The following is a 19,853-nucleotide window of genomic DNA, read 5'->3' as shown; positions in this document are numbered from 1 at the left end:
TATCAAATTGCATCTTTCGATTATATATCAAATATTCTGTTTGGAAACTTAAATCTAGTTTCAAGGACTTGAAAGTCGCAGAGTCCTTTCAATTTTTTGTCTGGGGTTTCAACAGTGTGTTTTACCTAATTAATGAATAATCTGTAAATTTCTGTGCGGAAATGTTTAATTTAAGAAAACAGGTAAATTCTTTCCAGTGCAGAATCCAAAGGGCAAGAGAAAAAACAACGAATCCCGGGCTCGGGGAGCCATATGCGAAATTGTTTTATAGCTGGCCGGGAACGGTCAGTGCGGAGCGTTGAGTTTGTTTATGGCCACAGCCAGCAGCCTGGCCCAGAACGGATGTTGCCTTTAACTTGTATATCCTTTACTTTAGTCCTGCACAGTCCTTGTGCGGATGCCTCGTCCTACGCCTGCAATCTGAACGCAGGACGGGCGGGGGCGGCGGGGAAAGTTCCTGGGCATTCGGTTTCATGTTGAAGCGTTTAACAAAGCGCCGTAAATTGCATCAGGCGTGCAACCACAAGCTTTCCCCCCATTCTGGTATTTTATTCGGCTTTTCGTTGAGTTTCTTATTCCAAGTTTTGCGGCCCTATGCGGTTCAGGTCAACTTTTATTGCCCCGAAAAAAGAAACAATTTAAGCTTTGGGTTTTAGGGATAGTAGTAGGCTTTTAGCATGGTCGAAAATTAGATTATTGGCTTGTGGTAAATGCTGCTCAATGCTACTCAATGCTCATGGATAGAATCGAAGCTAATGGCGTGCGACTTTGGTTCTTCAGCAGACGACAATTACAATTTATGTAGCTCGAGAACGAACTGAAATGCAAATTCAATCAGCTGCCTTGGCTGACTGCAATTAAAACATTTGCTGAATTTTCATTTGGCCCTCAGGGCGCTTCAATCTCCAACAATTATGGGTGCTTGTAATCAAAGCCCCAGCTGCGCGGACCAATGCCATGTTGCCAATGTTTATTGAAGTCCGCGAATGGCCAAACAAATGGCAGGGAGCCACATCCCGGGTGGCTCCACAACGCCCTGCCCCGCCCATTTCGGGATCAGGCGAGTGTCCAAACTTCCGCGACGGTGGCAAGTGCAGCAAGGCGTTGCTTTTTTAATAGAGTCATAACTTGCTGCCAACTAATGGGCTTGCAACCAAAGCAGAAAGCACTGTGAGGAACTCGAGGGGTATATGTATAAAGAAGTAACTTTTAAACTTGTCTAAAAGTACGCAAAATAAAAAAAAAGAAGAACTATCAAGAAAGATAAATAATTTGTTTATTTATTCTTTTAACTTTTACGAACCAAACCTTATATATCTTAAAATCCTTTGAGATTCCTTTTTGAAATGCAATCAATTCAATTATATATCCTTTTGGTAAACTTGTAATATAATATTGTGAAATAAAACAAGAAATATTGGAAACGAATTTTCTCACAGTGCACTTCGAGCAGCCCTTGGTTAGCCATAGCAAAGTCCCCTCGAGTTTTAATCCTGCTCTTTTTTTTGTCCTCATGCTGCTCGGTGACTCCACTTTGGTTACAATTCAATTTGCAATGGTCGCTTTTTCTTGGCCACGTTTTTTTCGGCCTTTTAGTCGCGGTACGCTTTAAAAATTTGTTCCCATACCTGGGCAGTGTCGTAAATGTGTGGAAATTGTTGGGTGTTATGCCTCTAAGGTATGACTGCGAGTTGAGCAACGGGCGGTCGGTCGGTCCTTCGTTATAGCCAACTTCATCACCATCCCCATCCCCATCCCCATTCCCATTCCCATCCCCATCTCCGTCTCCGTCTCTGTCTCCATCTTCTGGTGGAGTGTGTGGCATTTGGCCAACAAATCTCTCGCTTTCCCTGGCGGCGCTCGCTGTCGTTTTATTGTCTTGGCATAATGTTGACGTTCTAGACTTGGTCTAGATGATGTTGGGCTGGGACTGCTTTACTCCTGGCGGGTTCTTGGGGAAATGGTTGGCCATGTGGTACTCATAATTGTCTTGCGCAAATGGTCGTGTAAAATTTTAATTGCTTTTTAGTGCAAACTCTTGGAAAATTTGTAGTACCCAAGGCGGGCAAGTTGGGGGCTAAGGCAGGAGTATACCACTTACCCGATTTTGTATGCATGTGAAGGGTCAGCTTTTGTGGGCTGATTTGGAAATGTTTATGACAAAGGTGTTTTGCTCTTGGGGATAGTGGTTCCGTTTCGGGACTTGAAAAGTCCAGGAAGTGCTTAGTACGGAACGAGGATTTACTATAGTTAAGGGTTTAATCTGTTAATTGTCTGGTTGAAAGTACACCGTAACATGGAATGCATAGATGTAAACTTGAATTGAGGCAATGAAGAAAAATAATAAGTTACTGACTAACATATGCCATTGCGAGCTTGAGTTTTAGAAACCGTCGGAAGTGATTTCAGACTTCTGGAGCACACACAAATATTATTTTAAGAGCTCTAATCAAATATTTAGCCTTTAAACGCTTTGAAGCACAACGAAGGTAATGGAAAATGCTGAATCTCAAGTTTCGAGCAGCAGCTGGAAAACCAAACAGAAGCAACAGCCACATCTCAACCGAAATCAGCAGACAACTCATTAAAATCCAAAGTAATTTTCCACACCATATCACCGTGCATGACACATATATCAAAAATTTATGTGCGAAACGTCAGAAAGTTTGAACACGGCCACCATAAAAACAATTTGAATACATTTTTGATTACATTTATGGTGGCGTTTGCTGGAAGGAAACCAAGTCAAGCTGAAAACAACTTTCGAACAACACTTGACATGGAAATTTTGGGTGCGTATGCACAGCTCCCCTCTTTCTATGCAAAAACATGCAGGATCCCAAGGATCCCAAGGCGCCCCAAACCTCAAGCCCAAAGTCCTGTGACGAGGGCAAGTGATATGGTATGTGTGTTGGGAGTCCAAATATTTGTTCTTTTTTCTCATCTACGCCAGCCGAAACTAAACTGAACCGAAATTTACAATTTCATAACTTTAAGTGTCCCTCATCATTTTCATATATATTTTATTTTCCGGTTTCTATTTTTCTATTTTATACACCCAGATAGTGAGAGCTCTCTAGCTGGCTGGCCATGCGGCTCGTTAGCATTTTTCCGGTTATCTCTTGCCAGATTTATCGAGCTCATTGCCCCAATGGCTGAGGCCCGTCATTTACGGTCACAATTTTTGACATTCATTGGCCTTTTTCCCCAGCTCCTCAGCTCTACCGCTTTACAGTTCCATCGCTCCTCGTGCTCCTTGGGAGCACGAGGATCCCTGGCCTCTCGATAGGACACGACACTCAAACTTAAATAGAAATGAGCGCATGAAGCGTGAAATTAAATTTGATAAATTCTATTTACGTATAGAGATGGTAGATTTGTGGGCTCTGTTTGGCTGGACACCAAAACGGGGGGACAGGAATGGGGGGCGTGGCAGATATTAGGGTAGCTGGTCCGAGGTCATAATTTAAGTGTATCGAATGGGTTTTTTAACGCTCGGTTGTGCAGTGTAAGCGTGATTAGGGGAGAAATAAAAATCTAAGTTGGGGCTGTGTAAAAAAGGAAAAGTATTTTGAAGTTTATCTTGCTTTAATCTTAAAGCTTGTGCAACCAGCTATAAATATTAAACAATTCATAGAAAGGTTTTAGAACTGTTAACAACTTTTGTGTACCTAACAACCAGTTAAGAAGTCTATTTCCCAAGTCCCAGCAGCTATTCATAGTTTTTTGCACTGCTCATTAAGAATGCACCACCCAAGAGAAAAGGGAAGCCATAATAATATACTATATACAAAATAATAATGTAATCATAATCATCTGAAGGGCAGGCAGAAGTGCCGCCCACATAAACGGAACCGCAGCATCACGAAGCCCACGAAGAAAAGGCGACCACAGCAAAAGGTACAACAGACACTGGGCGCATTGAAAACTTTTAATATTCACTCTTGTCGGCTGCATAAATTAAGGCACTCACAAATGGTTGAGATTGGATGGGTCGGCGGTTGGCGGTACGAGTGCTGGAGGGGTACAGTGCGGGGCAGTGATGAGTGTTGGCCAGTCGAAAATGCAATAGCGAACAACAAAAGTGAAGGCTGGGCGACAGTGATGCCAACTGAAGGTCACAACAGTAGCTAAACACATATGTTTATGAAAGCCAAAGATTTTGATCTAAAAAAAATTGTATTGTATTCGTTAAATATCATTTTAAAACACTGCAATTATTTAGTTTTCGTATTACTTATACAAAGTTGTTAGTCCTGGCCAACTGAAAATAAAACTTCTTTTTTTGAAAGGGTTCTTTTCTTCAAATCGAAAATGGCTTGAAAGTAGTCAAGTGCGCATCACTGCTTGCGGAGATGCGGCCGATGGAGCAGATAACATGCAAACCAATGGAAGGCCACTCGACTGAAGAGAGCGGTCGCTGAAGAGCGCGGCGCAAAATAAAAAGCCAACAACAACTCTCTGCAAAGGTCTGGGGCCACGAAAAGGAAGAAGAAGGAGAAGGCGGGGAAAAGGAATCGTAGGGAGGAGTAGGGGTGGGGGGAAGAAAATGCACAAAGCGAATGAAGTATGAAAACGGCGGAGCCCAAAAGCTGCCAACTTGTGGCGCCTTTTGTTGTTATTACTCGTTGTTGCTGTTGCTGTTGCTCTTCCTGTTTGTTATTGCACTTTTGCGTGCCGAAAAGAGACAAAGGCAGAGGTGTGGGAAAGAGAGAGGGGGGTTGTGGGGCGGAAGGCGCAGGAGCAGCCAAAAATTGCAAACCCAGTTGGGCACTCAAACTCACTTCAATGAATACTTTATGGGTTAATAATCGTAAAACCATTCAGCGCAAAAGCCTCGCAGCCCTTTGGGCCTTTTGGCCAGCCAGCTGTTGCACTTGAAGAAAAAGTTGCATACCACTCTTGAGATTTGGTTAAAATTTGCAAGTAAACTGCCTCTTAGGATCGCGAACTTTCAATTCACGAACTTTTATAGAGATTCTTGAAGCGGAAACAATAAAAATTTCTTATAATTTTCAAAAAATAAAAATAAAACTTATGTTATAATAATACACTTACGCTACTTTTCTTAATTTGCATCTTCATATCATGCACATTACTATGTACTTACAAGAGCTAAGCTGAAGCCAACTTTCTTTTCTTTCAGTGTAACCACCCTCGCTACCTGCTTTCCTTCCCATGGGCAAAGTTTTTGTGCGCGAGAATTCATAAACAATGTGCATAAAGCGCAAAATGTAGCGCTTCTGGGGGCATTCTGCAGGAAGGGGGTTTTTAAAGAGGTTTCTAGCGGGGAGGTGAGGTCAAAGGGGCTAGGGGGGTGATGTCCCAGTGCAGTGGCAAATTGTTTGGGGGGCCCCCTCTTTGTTATTGTTGCTGCAACAAGCTGCTGTTATTGTTGCAACTTGCAACCGGCAGCTGCCTTTTCGAGTTTGTCAGGTGAGTTGGAACATCGCTTATGCAGGTTTTCGTGTTTTCCCTGATTTTCAACAAGCGCCTGTGTGTGGGTGTTGGCAGGACTCGTATTGTTGTAGCTGTAGTTGCAGTTGTAGTTGTAGTTGTCATTGTTGATGTTATTGTTGGCCAGGTTCTTAGTGGATAGACTGAAGTTGGCGCTGACAAACGATGTAAAGAGGATTTTGGGATGAGAGATATTGAAGTGATTCGAGCTGATTGGATGGGAACACAAGGGGAATTACGACAATTTAGACTCTGATCTTGTAGCTTATACAATAAACAAATAGGTCTTAAAAAAGGGAATCATTCTTAAGAGTAAAGTAGTTTAACTTAAATGCATTTCTGTTCAAGTTTAACTAAAGTTCAATCCTTTTTGCTTTGAAAGTGCGAGATAACAAATATAATCCTTTAAAGACAGGTTAATAGCCAACAACGCTTCAGTAACACATTAATCTCCCTGTCACACTTTAAATACTCATAAATAGACCTTCATTTATCATCCACTGGTATCCACCCTGCTCAGTTACTAATCGAATACAGATAAGAAATCCCAGAAGCACGTTCATCCCCTCCAGAAAAAGTTTCAAATGCCAATAATTCAGAAATAAATAACTCATACGCAGCGTGGGCCGGAGAGGTAAAGAACAAAAAAAATCTAAAACGCAACTGGAGGCAAAAATGAAATACGAAAATAAAACAATAACAGAGAAACAAAGGTAAAGTCACGCCTGCCAAATGGTAAATGGTAAAAAAATGCTTCACAGTCAATTGTAAATATTTTTGCCATTGAGTTTTATTTGAAAAGTTGCCGACGTCTTTGTTGTTTTTGTTATTGAGGGGGAAAAATACGTTAAAAATATACCACCACCTAATGAAAAGTCATCCCCAAAATGTTAGGGAAGTAGCATTGGGTGGAGCAATATTACACCATATACCTGGGGGCCCGTCAGGTTTTACACGCTCGTTACGTTTGATTTATAAAAGTTGATGCTGGCTGTTGGCGCTGTAAGGCGAACGCACAAATTAATTGCCGTTGTTGTGCGTTGATAAATTGCGTATACGCCGCATTGTACGCCGGAGAGTTCTTTAACAATTTTCTGAACGGTGCGCGGTGCGGGATAGGGGGGGAGCTGGCGAAATATTTAAGCAATAAATAAAATGCCAAGTCAAGTTTAGTTCGCTCCTGCAAATATCATTCCCTTTGATTAACGCAGTGGGATAAATGTGGGGTTATGGCCCAAAGTTTGCCAGCCATTTAGCAGTTGTAAAGATATTTTATCGGGGATTCTTTGCATTTAATTAATTGCAAATGGCTGGCTCCAGGTGCTATGAGCACTAGCAGTTTTAATGCCAAAGTGTTTAAGTGGAGTATCAAATTACCAAATTAATCGGTGGTAGCTGGAGCTAAAGTGTACAAGTAAGAAGCAAATGTAGCAAATTGCAAGCAGCAAACGAGAGTTTTGCAGTTTTAATGGTTTAGGAGGTTTGATGCTTAAACTAAAACTTATTAATTTTATTATTAATTTGGTAACAGCTTCCCCATATTTTTTATTTATTTATATCCACTAAAAAATAATAACTTTATGTAATAATTAAACATAATAAGGGGCTTTAAAACTCATTTAAGCCCTGCTGTTTGCACTGCCAGAAAACGGTTATTAAACACTTCCCATTGCTGTCCATCCTTTCACCTGTTCCTTAGCCGGCTGTCTCCATAATTTATATTCCTTAACGCTTTCCCCGTCTGGGGATTCTTTTTCCGGCTCTGCTAATGCGCGACCCCTTGCCGTGAAATCCGCACAAAGTCGGTACTTTGTTTAAGCATTTCTCTTAATTTGTTTTGGCAAGAAAAGAAAACAATATTTCTTTTGCAGTTTGGTTATTTCTGTGTGGATATTTCACTCGGACCCGCTGAGTGCGGCGCCAGCGGAAATGAAAACTTAACGCTTATTTGAGCCTTCAACAGTGCACATAAATCACCAGGCTACCAGGCTTTTCCTCCTCCACCGTTTTCCCGATTTTCCCGCTGCTAAGCGAAAAATCAGCTTTGGCAGTCCACTTTTCGGGGTCGCAGGTCGCAGTCTCTTAGCAATCGCATTTGGAGTCTGTGTTTGGTCGCTTATTTTCTCTATTTTCTCGCTCTGCAGTTTGTTCTGTCTGGGGGCTTTGTCTGCCGGCCTGTCATAATTCCGTCTCTAAATGTTTTTCGACCGCATTATGCTGATGACGATGATGATGATGATGATTGGGCGCATATGTGCGTGAAAAGTGTTCCACTCGCTTTTCCGCTTCTGCGGCGTGTGCAACTTCCGTTTCCGTTTTGGCGCACCGGAAGCGGCAGACGCCTGCGGCAGGCACTTTCGCTGATTGCTGATTTTACGACTTTTTTGAAAAACCTAAATTATTTTCGAGCGTTTTCAGAAGCAATCCAGGGAATGCATCCAGAACTCAGAACCATTTAACCCCCAATACAATCGTTACGCCCCCCTCATTTGTATTTTCAGTTATTAGCATTGCAGCCCCTAGTTTTTGTTTTGTTTTTTTCTTTGCTCCACCGCCAGCAATAAAAAATCTTTCCCTGGGAACTGCATTTGATTGCCCTCGGCGAAATGAGTTTTGTCTCGAAGCTTACATTTTGAAGTAATCTCAAAATTTGTGCTTTCCTCATTTGATTCAATTACACCTTTGGGTGTTGTAATTTTATTTTTGCCCTCCTCTTTCACAAAACAAATGGCTTGAGATGGAGCACAATGGATAGCAAACGGAAACGGACATAAAAGGGAGGAAAATTCAGGACGAAGGAAACGATTGCAGCTGTTTTCAGCAAAAGATGCGGCTGCGTCTGCTCTTTAAGCTGAATTTGGTGGGGCATCATTAGGGGCACTACAAAAAAAATTTGATAACTTTTCCATTTCATTTCAATGTTGGTTAATTTTTTTATATTTTGTATTTCCTTAGATTCAGTATGTCAACTATGAACCAGTTTTGATAAAGTCATTTAAGGTGTTTGTATATTTAATGCTTTAAGTCCTGTGTGGTTTAATGTTTTTGACGTATTTTTTGTAAATATATATGTCTAGAATCAATTTTGCTCAGTGCACCCAGAGTCTGAGGTCATTTGAGCTCCTTTTGGCAGCTTTGCACTACCAACAATGGGCGAAAAATGCGAATTTCGCGCTAGTTTTTATACAACAAGGCTGCTAATTTGATGCTGCAACAATACAGGCAACAGTGGCCTGTTTGTGCCCCCATTTCTCACCCCTGCCCCCTGCCCCCCATTACCAGCCCCCTTTGCCCAGCGAACCACAAGCTTATAAAAGCCACGCATCCATCAGGGGTGGTGGTGGCCCCTTTGGTGTAGCTTTAATTTCATGCTTACTTTAATGCGAACAAGAGGAAAATCCCCCACTTTACCCGCCCATGTTGACTTTGTGCCGTAGTTAACGGCTTTTGGGAAAATGGGGTAGTGAGTGGGCGGCGGTGGGTGGCTTTGGAGGTTAACTACTTTTCATGAGCTTAATTTTAAATTGAGGCTGCTGCGGCGGCTTCATTTACTTTGTGCCTCCGCCAACTTTGTTGCCGGCAAACTTTTTCGCGGACTGTTTAGCAAAAAGGCAAAAGTTAACTTGTGGCAGACCCACGAGACCTTTCCTCCCCACCCCCCAGTCCTTCGAAAAAAAATTCTATTAGAAAATGCAAACCGGTTGCAAGGCCATTGAGTTATTAAGCCAACTAATTGCTTATTTGCACTGGGTAAAAGCTCAGCGATCCGATCTTCGCAATCGCAATTTGCACTCAGCGCGAAAAATTGCCACTCACGCCCCTCACTTTCCAGGGGGCGTGGCTTAGCCAGATAGCAAATCTCCCCATCCACTTCTTTCGGCCATTCAAACAGCAACGCCTATTTTCCTTTTTTCCTGTCAAGTGAGTGCAGCTGGCTGATTTTTCCAGCCTTAAGTTTTTAATTGCCCGTCCAGTTGGTCATGATCGCGAGTTTAATTAAGCCACGGTGCTTGGCTTTTGCGTGTTGATGGCTCTATCAGTGGGCTGAACTTATCTATCTATCTACTGAAATTAATATTTGCTTTTAGACTATGTAGTTAATAGAATGCGGCAGTGAATCCCTTCTTAAAGAATAATGCGTGAATTATATAAAAAAAAACAAATTTCATTACATTCCCAGTTTTGTAAATTGTTTTTGAAAGCCATTAAGAAAACTTGGGTTGCCAGCTTGAGCGAATTTTTGTTAAGAATTCCAAGGATCCGCCATCCTACTGATTTTCGGTTAATAACCCGTTGTAACTTTGCAGACATTGCGCAGATAAATATGAGTTTGAGCTGTCTTTTTATCCTGCCACTAAGCATTATGCACGATATCCGTGCTCTTTGCTCTGCCTGCATATGGGAGCAACTTTGGCCAAAAGCAAACCACTTAAATTCATTTTAATTTAAGCGGATAGCAACACGACCTCTTCCCACATCTTTTGCCATATAGCCGCACCCTTAGCTCATAATAATTTCACAACGCATACACTAGCCGTAAAATAATTTTCCTGCATTTTTTGTCTTTCCCCAGTGCAAGCTACTTTTAGCGTACTGTCTGCCTCGGAAAATGTTCTGTTTTTCTTGGGGGTTTTCCTATTTTTATTCGTTTTCTGGTGTGTCTAGTGCGTCTCAAAGGGTTTCACACTTTGTATGTTTGCGCCAGGAGCCAAAGGCAGCATATGAAAATATTTGTTAAGGCTTTTGCAATGTGAAAGCAGTTTGTGTGACTGGAACAAGTCTGGGGGAAAGTTGAAATGTACACATTTAAGGTTCATTTTGGTTTATTACAAAAGGACATCCTTAAATTATAAGTTGTACGGGAGCAACATAGCTTAAAACAAGTGAGAACGCTAAAACAATCTTTGGGACATATGAAGTTAAAAAAATATAGAGAAAACTTATTTCGCGCTGAATTTTTAGTTCATACAATTTTAATTGCCAGTAAAATGGAGAGCAATCAATTTGTTGAATGGTTCTTGTGCAAACACCTTAAAATGCCATTAATTCCAAACGACTATTTATTATTTTTATCGGCTGACCCAATTTTCCAACATTTCCAACGAGCAGAACAGAAGCTTATGCCTGCAAAATGGATGACCCTACACATCATTCATTGCCATTTCTTTCGATACCTAAGCCATTGTTTTTTGGCCATTGGCAAACAATACGACAAATTGGTATTGCATTGTCTATCTCTACTCCCTATCGGTTTTTGCAATTTTCGCAAATTGTTTTCACGCAAAATATTTGCGTTTAACTGCTGTTTCGAGTGTGTTTTGTGAATGTGTGTGTGTGTGTGTGTGTGTGTGTGTGTGTGTATCGGGATATCGGGATATAGTATATCTGCCATTTATATAGGCCATTAATATTGCATTTTTGTTGCACTCGAAACATTCATCGATAGCTGAATGCGATTGTTGTCAGCCCTTTTTGCACTCGCTGCGCTTCAAATAGCACGAATTCCTCGACATTTTCGCAGATTTGGATGTTTTTCGCAGTTTTGCATTTTCTCATTTTTGCATCGAAATTAATTTGCGTAAATTGTATTAAATGTTTTGCCATGCCCAGCAAACTGTGCAAATTTTAATTGAATGCCTTTTGTTTGCCTCCGAATAATTCAGCAATGTTTGCCTTTGTTGCTGTAGTTTTTGGCCTTGTTAAATCGTTTTTCCACTCCAATTTGATGGCCCCCCAAAAAATAGTGGCGCGGATTGGTCTCGACGCGATAAACGGATAAACGGATAAATGCAATTTGAACGGTTCAATACTAATTGTTTTATGGATTGTATTATGCTTTAATTATTTCTCTAAAAATAAATATGCCTTTGTCACCTGTAATCTGTCAGTTTGGGCATTAGTTTTAGTTAATCCTCGGAGATTATGCTTTGAGAAAGAAAAACAGGAATACATACACAATTAACTATTGAGTTAATAGAAAGTAGTAAAGTAGTAATGAGAAATGTAGAATATCATAGCCGTATGTTTTCAAAATGAGTTCCTTGAACCCAGACTAGGACTATTTATCCTTGAACTCCTTGAAAGTCCTCTAGTATCTTTTCTACATCCACCCATCAATCAATTCTTGAGCAAGCGTGCCCAGCATCCATAACCATGCTATTGATGAATTGCCCCTTCAGCCAGTGGCCAGAAAATAAAGGAGACTTTAATTAAAAGACGGCGAGGCGGGACAGTTGCACTTGCAGTGCAGCGAATAAATCTTTTGGCGCGACCGCAAGACACGAGGCGCATTCAAAATGCTAAATTAGTAAAATGTCACTTTCGCTTTCAAGTCGCAAGGCAAAATTCCAGGGGGCAAAAATGCGGTGTGCATTGTTGTCGGCACTGATCAAAGCCGCAAAATCCAACGACGACGGAGATGCGGCAGCCACATAAATTATCACGGCCTAAGCAGGCGCAGACACTTGCCAAATGTGTTGGCCACCAAAGGGGGGGCACAAATGGGAAGAAAAGGGGTGCAATGCGAACTGGTGTCGCGCGAAATGTTGCACATGTGGCAAGCGATGCATTGACACACTTCAAAGGCGTCTACTGTGCACCTAAGTGGGCTGAAAGATTTAAAGGGAGATTTTAATGACTGCTTAGACTTCTTCAAATTCGAAACACAATATTTATTTTATTTCAACCGCCAAATAAGTAACGATATGATAAATATAATTTTACTATTTTAACAGCTGTGGTAAAAAGCAACTATTAAATCTCAGACCAGTTATCTTATAAATTGTTTTCCTCTATAAAAAACTAGTTACTAGGCTATCAGTTAAATAAATTTACACAGTTTAATATCAGTTACCACACATGATTTGTTTAACTACTGCCCTAAGGCCACCAAATTGAGTGTGAAAATGGTTAAGTACTATTGGATATCTGGAAAATCCATACCATATCTTCTGGTTGGCACACATTTAGGAGAACTGGATTCTTTGCTGTTCGCAATTGCAACTTGAATTGTCTATTGATACTCCTAAGTATTACAATTTGGCCAGCGGATATGACTGGCTACAATAAGTGGAACTGGATTTCGGCCAATAAAACGCCGGCGTGCATAAATCCTGAGCCGTTTATTGGGCAATCTCCATTAGAAAGGAGTATCGCATGGATCGTTTGTAATGGTCAGTCTACGCCCGGTGAAGTAGACTAATAATGTATGCCAAATGGACTTTTTTAGGAAATTAGTCAAATGCCAGAAAAAGTGATAGAAACCATTTATGAAGTGTATCTTTTTATTATTTAAAAATAAATATCATTCGCCCATGCTCAGTTTGAGTATCGACTCAAAATTAAATTCCATGGGATTCCATTGGACAACTTCATTCCATCGCTGTGGACGTGACTTAGCCACTTTCACGTTGACCAAGTCCATTGCCTAGTCAATCAAACAAAGTTTGATGTCGAGTAGCTGGCTGCATTTCCATAAGTTAACTACCGTTCTGGCACTCTGAAACACATGTCACGCACTTCCCGAACAACTGGGAAAAGCTGGAAAAGCCCACGCGGTGGCAATTTCAACTCCACTTCACAGCTGGCCAGTCCGAGCCAAGAGTAAAGCCAGTCTCTGGGAACAAACCCACGCCGGAGCAGAGTCTCCAGGCCATCTGTAAGTGGAGCGAACAAAATAATCAAAATGGGAATAAAATCAAAACATCGCGGCCACTGGCAATTTGCATGTGCAACGCCGGCAGCCGAGACGAATCTGCTGCGAAATCAGCTCAAAAAGCTCTGTATTGAAAAAAAAATTATTATTTTTCAAATTGTTAATTCAAAATTTAAATACTTAAGATCCATAAACAATACTGCCATAATTGTAATTTATAGAAATAAAAGCCTGAAAAAAATATAAGCATATATTTGGTCTAATATCATTGAAGTCTGTATGTATGTATTATAATATGTATCATAATAATTATACAGGACGTACAACAAATTTCTTTATAATTACATCATATTAAGGTTTTTTTTTAGCTAAGAAAAAACCATGTGCGCATCTCTACGCTGCGGGCTACTTGAAGACATCGCTGGAGGCGCCTCCTTTGCAGTTGGCAGGGCGAAGTGGAGTGGAAGTGTGTTTGAAGACACTTGTTGGCTGCTCGCCAGTTGAGGATGCGGATGGGTATGGGGACGATGATGGTGATTGCGAATATAGCGGCGATGATGATCGCGACCGACGACAGCATAACAAATGAACATTTAGATGGAGTTGCAGGCAAATGCCAGCGGGCTTCGCATCTCCTCACCATGCCACGCCACTCGAGCGGCTCCAGATGGAGCTTTAATTTAAAACATCAGTTTACAGATAAAAAATTTTTCAATCGAATTTTGAAATGAAAATGTTAGAATATTAGTAAATCTTAACATGTCAAATGACTAAGAATTTAGGTAAAAAGAACTCCTAAAGCGCTAAAACAGTTTGGAAAGCATATTTAAAGGGTTTTGACTATTAATTAAACCAAACACGCCCGTAAAGATGTGCCTATATCCCATTACGAAAACTTCTTTCTTAGTCATATTCCTCAACTTGAGTGACTTTGCTTAGTTAACCAGAGGCCGTTGACGGACTCATCTTGTTCATCGCACAGGAGCAGGAATAACTAGGATTGCAGTGGCTCCGCCTCCAACTCCAACTGCAATTGGCTTTATTAAACGCTGGCCTGTCAGGCTCAGATTGGGTTTTTTTTTTGCAGAGCGCCAGATGCGCGATGAGTTGTTGAAAAGTTAAATGGATTTTACGCAAAGTTTTTAATTTGCCGCTCTTTTGCCACAAATCGTTGACCGTTGCAGCCCGTTCTATTCTCTTTACTGCACGTAATTAAAAATCTTGAATTTCTTTTACAGAGAAAACAAAACTTTACTCGTTCGAAGAAAACCCACTGTTATCGTACAAAAGCTAGTGTTCGATTTTCCACAAAAATGTTACTTCATATTTGAGTTGGAGATAATTAGAAACTTGGATTTTCATTCCATATCGCAAGCACATTCTCTTCCTGTCTTTTGTGCAAAGGTCTTATTGTTTGTGGTAACTTTTTCTGTTGTTCTGAAACACTTTAAGCCCAGTTTGCCTTCAATTTTATCAGCCACACAATTTTTGCATTATAAGTTACACAATGCCTTTAAAGGACAACCCACGCACAACCGTGGATGCAGCTTTTGAGCCAAGTCACCATCGGCGTCTAGACATTGGTAAACAAAGGACAAAAGACTTTTTTGCCACTATAGCCAAAGAACAAAAGCGCCAAGGAGTTCCACCAAAAAGTGCGTTGGAAGTTTTAGACGTTTTCTTATTATACTTTTGGCTCCCTGATATTTGGCATAATGCACTCAAAGAACATAATTGCGGTTAGGTGTCGGCTTGTAAGGATCTTTCAATTTAACTTTATTTGAGTGTGACTGGCACCAAATTAAATGGTTTTCATTGTGTGTTATCGGATATTGTTAAAGTTTTCGCTCTTACAGTTTATAAAGAAGCAATTTTATATCAAATGATAAACCTCCTCTTTCAGTTTATATATTCTCGACCTATTTGACCCCAATGCAGCTCCAGCTCTTTAGTTAGTTATTCAATCTATCCACTGCTGCTCTGCCTTTCTTTTGGCCACCTTTCTTTTGGCCATGCTAAGGTATTCAGTGAGCAATTTGCAATTTATATTTGGTTAGCCAGGTTGTCAAGGAAGCGGTTGCAGTTGCAGTGGCAGTGGCAGTTGCAGTTGCTGCTGCAACGTGAGACAATTGCAACGAGCTGCACAAATTAGTTAAATTACAGGCAGTTGATTAGAAAAAGTGGCTTTGCCCGTTGCATCTTCTTCGTGGCATCTAAGGCACTCCACTCGCCTCGTTTTCTGTCGATTGTTCAGATTGTTCAGAATGCCGTGTCTTTTTGCAGCCTTTGCCGCTAACGAAGCTCAATTCGAGCGCCAAATTGAAATTGATTGTGACATTTGATCATGCGTTTGTCTTGGCTTTCTGCCTCTAGTCGCAATGGAAAGAGATGGCAACAGGGCGGGGGGAAAGAGACGACCGCTTGTCTTTGGAATTTGTGCGGAAAATTGCTGAAGCGGTAGGCGCGCAGGTGTGCCTAGTTTCCTTTTCATTTTCCATCTTCCTTTTTTTAAGCTGTAGCTTCGGCTTTTCTTGGCTGATACGCAGTGGATTAATTGGACGGATGTGCATTGGGTTGATGAGTTGAGCCAAGACAACTGGAGAAAACTAGGGAGCTGTAGGCTCAAATGCCAGCTGGTGGGCCTCTTCTGTCGGAGATTAAGATGAGCTTTATTTTTAAGGCGCCAGCAGAAAGAAGTTGAAATTGCTTTGGTGTTGGGTGAGTGAAAAATGTGTTGGCTGCTTACTTGAAATGTGAGACTTTGAGATGTGCAAGCTTGATTGAAAAATGGAATTACCTACTTCTGCAACTGTACACAATATATCGTTTATACTATTTTTTTCCTTTAATCATCAATGGACTTAAAAAAAAAAACAAATTTTACCATTACCAAATGTGTACGTCATTTGATTAAGCTTTCCACCAGGTCTAAAGAACTATGAATATGTGAAGGCGTCTTGGGTGCTTGGGGCTTACCCAGCTGCTGAGTTCATCTGGCGAGCATTTCACTGGCAGAGCTGGAAAATGGGGGAATCCCCACATGAATAATTACAGCGCACGCAGTTCATTTCATTTCGCTTGTGGGGGGGGGGGGGGGGGCGGGGGTGGAAAACCCTTTCGAGAGGGAAAAGCGCGAGGCACATGAATGAAAATATTTAATGAAGAAATTTATAACAAACTTTTGCAAATGGCAGCAGACTGCTGGAAATGGCTGTGGATAAAGAGAAGAGCGGCGTGGTAAAAAATTATGAACATTAAATGTAAATTAAGCTAATCAATTAGGTCCAAAATGTGCTTAAGATTGACAACGCTTTCCTCAGTGCACCGAGAGAAATGTTATAAAAATTATGATATGTCTGTATAATAAATTAATAGATTACAAATATTATATAGAATATAAAAAGAGGGTAACCATTTCAAAGGCCTATTATTATTTGCCTGGTAGTTAAAAGTTTTTCGGAAAATATCAATTTAAAATATCGTGCAATGTAAGCCAGTTAAAGTACCATCCACTTGCGTCTTCTGGCCCATTTGCTGCGTAACCCAATTAGCCAAAGCAGGCGAATTCCTTCACTTCTCACCCTTCATCCGCTATAAATGACCGACATTTAAATTGTGATCAATTGAGGACTCTTCTCATCACCACACCCAATCCCCTAAACCCATTCAATCCTCCGGAGCAACTCCATAGTATCTGTTGCCATTGCATAGTTGAGTTAATGATTGGAAATTAATTTGTCAGCCGGGGGGAATGGGCCAATGGGATTACGCAATTGCGTAGACAAATTGCTGACAATTAGCAGGGAGTGCAAAGACGAAGACAAAGGCATTGTTCGTCAGGCGATTTCTGGATGATTTCCAGGAGTTCTGCTCAGGTGAATGGACCTCTGGCTCCAGTTCCACTTAGTGGACAATGGCTATCGATCTGCGCCAGGTGTGGCGATAGGGTATTGATGGGAATTAAGTAGTTGATTAATTGCCAGTTGGCTGATTCTATTGGGAAACGGATAAAGTACACAGTTAACACCTTAAAAGATCATCAGTCTTTGAATGTAATTTATTGCCATTCGTACAGCAGTTAATTGAGAAATACAACAATTTGTGTTGCAATTGGAGCATTTCCATGGAGTATTTACTTTCTGAAAACTTTTCCAACAACCTAACAACTTTATTCCTCTTACACACTATGTAAACTCTTTCTGAAATAGCGCACAAAGTAACATTCTTAATGGTCGTTCCAAACGAACCGAGAAATTCCAGTCAAAACAATAAAAAGGCGTCACCAAGAACGAGAACATGCTGCCAACTTGAATGGCCTAATCAAATTAGGTACTAATCCTTGGGAAAAACCGCGAACAATTTAAAATGATTGTTAAGTAAATTTCACAAAACAATTACGTTGGTCTAGTGCACACTGAGGCGAAATCCTTAAAAGAGATTGCAGTAATGCGCAGGCGCGATGAGAGTAAATTTCTTATTGCATGCGATAAATTTTTAGCATGTCGGGAATAAAGGATGATTAAGGACGAAGGACTGGCGCTTTACATATGTGTAAATTGTTCGCAGATGGCCATTGAACAAGACAAGACAACAATAATGAGTTGGCCTATGGTACTGCTGAGGGGGTTACTTTTTGAACAACTGAAGAAAGGATAATCCACTTAGGAGTGCCTTTGGCTACAGTGTATGTGTGGGCAATGTCCTGGCGACAACAAAGTTGCGTACACTGTGAAAAACTCCACTCATCCACTCTTTAAATTACTAATTCAACAAATTTGTTTTATTAAAATTATATTTGATAACTGCATCTATAAATTTGTAAATTAATGTATTAATATTAATTAAAAATTTCTAAAAATAAAGGATTGATATAGGTTTTCTTTGAGTAAACTTGAGAGATGGGGTGAAATTGTTTTATTACCCGGGCGAAGTCGTTGAGTGTGTGTTGACTGAAAACAAAGGTGCGCACAATAAATTACATTGTTACACGGAAACTTACGACCAGGACACGGACACACATTCGCATATCTTTACCTGTGCACACATGTGGAGGAGGTCCTGGCAGGAAGTCAGCAACAAGCGCCGCGTTAATGAAAAGGATTTCTCCGGCATCCACATGTCTGCAGTTAGTTTTGCCACCTAACTCACATCTTTCAACGGAACTCACTTCCCACTTTTGGGTTATTTAATATTTAAACTCCAGCCAGACAGTGGATTGCCAAAGCAGGAGGACAAGGGAGCCATAGTCCTGTCTTTGATGTCCTCGACCCATTAGTTGAGGTCTCAACTTTTGCATAAATAAACGCCTTAGTTCATTAGTGAGTCTCCCCTTCAGCATCGCCCGATTCTCGATTGCAAAAAGGGCTTCCTTTGGGTTCCGTTTGCGGTTGCCTGAACCATCGGTTACTGCGGCTAGCTTTTCGGCCCAGAATTTCAGTGAAAGTGTCATAAGCCTGGCTAAAAGGGCACATTTTATGACGGAGCAGACCACAGTTACAGCTGGAAAATAGTTGGCTTGTTGTTTTGCGGCTTGTGTTTAATGCCTAATGATTTTTTAATCAAATTTTAAGTAAGACCTAATTTAAGAGCTTTTCGAGGATACTTAATGTTGTCGGTGCTTTTTATCCCAATCCAAGCAATCTGTGAAACTCAGCCACTGATGTTCTACCTTTCGAAAATGTTCAGTCGAAAGCGGTTGCTCAAAATTCCATAGCCCCAAAGCCTTGCCCCCTTTTCCGAACTTTTTTTCGGATCCGCATTCCGCCAAATCCGCTCGATCCATGGGTACGGTGGTCAGTACCCTGCAGCGACCCACTCTCTTCGTGAGCATGGACAGCACGCATGCGCAGTTCGTGCGGGAAACCATCAGCAGCAACAAGGTGGTGATCTTCAGCAAGAGCTACTGCCCCTACTGCAGCATGGCCAAGGAGCAGTTCCGGAAGATCAACGTCAAGGCGACGGTGATCGAGCTGGATCAGCGGGAGGATGGGAACGAGATCCAGGCGGTACTTGGCGAGATGACGGGATCGAGGACCGTTCCGCGATGCTTCATCGATGGCAAGTTCGTGGGCGGCGGCACCGATGTGAAGCGCCTATATGAGCAGGGCATACTGCAGAAGTATTTTCAGTGAAAAGTGGGGAGTCTTATGATTTTTCATTTGATTTTTTTGTTCTGCATTAATAAAGAGAAGCAGTTGAAATAGTACCAAATCTATAGTTTTTACATATGCAAAAATATTATTTAATTTTTAAAGTTTTAAAAAAGTGTTTACTTTGATCAATTAAAGACAATTTGCTTGTGACATTTTAAAAATTCCTCCATCGGGGAAATAACCTTAAGTGCAGCGACAAAGGAAATGCAAACAGGAGGCGGAAACACAGAGCAGCCTTTTATCTGCTCAATATGATGCTTAAGTTGCTCCTGACAGGGATCACAATTGTCTGAGGGCGCGGGGTGAGCAATTAAGGAACGAGTCCTTTCGAAGGCTGAGCTGAATGCGCTTTTCCTTAACCTGCTGTCGGCAGTCGTGTTTCATTGTTGGCCTCCATCCTGCTCTCCATTTACCGCTCCCATCCCCCATTTTTGCAACCCATTTGCATATGGAGAAGTTGAGTGCAACGTCATAAGGTCAAGGCTCGAAGCTCGGAGCATTAAAGTTTCAAGACCCCATCGAACAATTCTCAAAGGGCATGCATGATAGTGGGCATTTATATACTGCAAATACATACATATTTTTCGTAG

At 41.2% G+C, this 19,853-nt stretch overlaps 1 protein-coding gene across 1 annotated transcript; it reads left to right on the top strand.

Annotated features, from left to right (window-relative positions):
• Window positions 1-18,758: 18,758 nt before the first annotated feature.
• LOC6530566 (glutaredoxin-C4) lies at window positions 18,759-19,321 on the top strand. The gene has a single exon (XM_002091443.3). It carries the CDS (start codon window positions 18,892-18,894, stop codon window positions 19,240-19,242), a length of 351 nt encoding a protein of 116 aa, XP_002091479.1. The 5' UTR covers window positions 18,759-18,891; the 3' UTR covers window positions 19,243-19,321.
• The last annotated feature ends 532 nt before the right edge of the window (window positions 19,322-19,853 follow it).

This window comes from Drosophila yakuba, chromosome 2R, assembly GCF_016746365.2.
Source record: "Drosophila yakuba strain Tai18E2 chromosome 2R, Prin_Dyak_Tai18E2_2.1, whole genome shotgun sequence".
In the NCBI taxonomy this organism is placed as follows: Eukaryota; Metazoa; Arthropoda; class Insecta; order Diptera; family Drosophilidae; genus Drosophila; species Drosophila yakuba.
This window is presented reverse-complemented; position numbering and strand designations above follow the sequence as displayed.

Bases quoted from the DNA above. Each gene is read 5' to 3' on its own strand.
- LOC6530566 (XM_002091443.3), top strand. From the start codon at position 18,892: ATGGGTACGGTGGTCAGTACCCTGCAGCGACCCACTCTCTTCGTGAGC.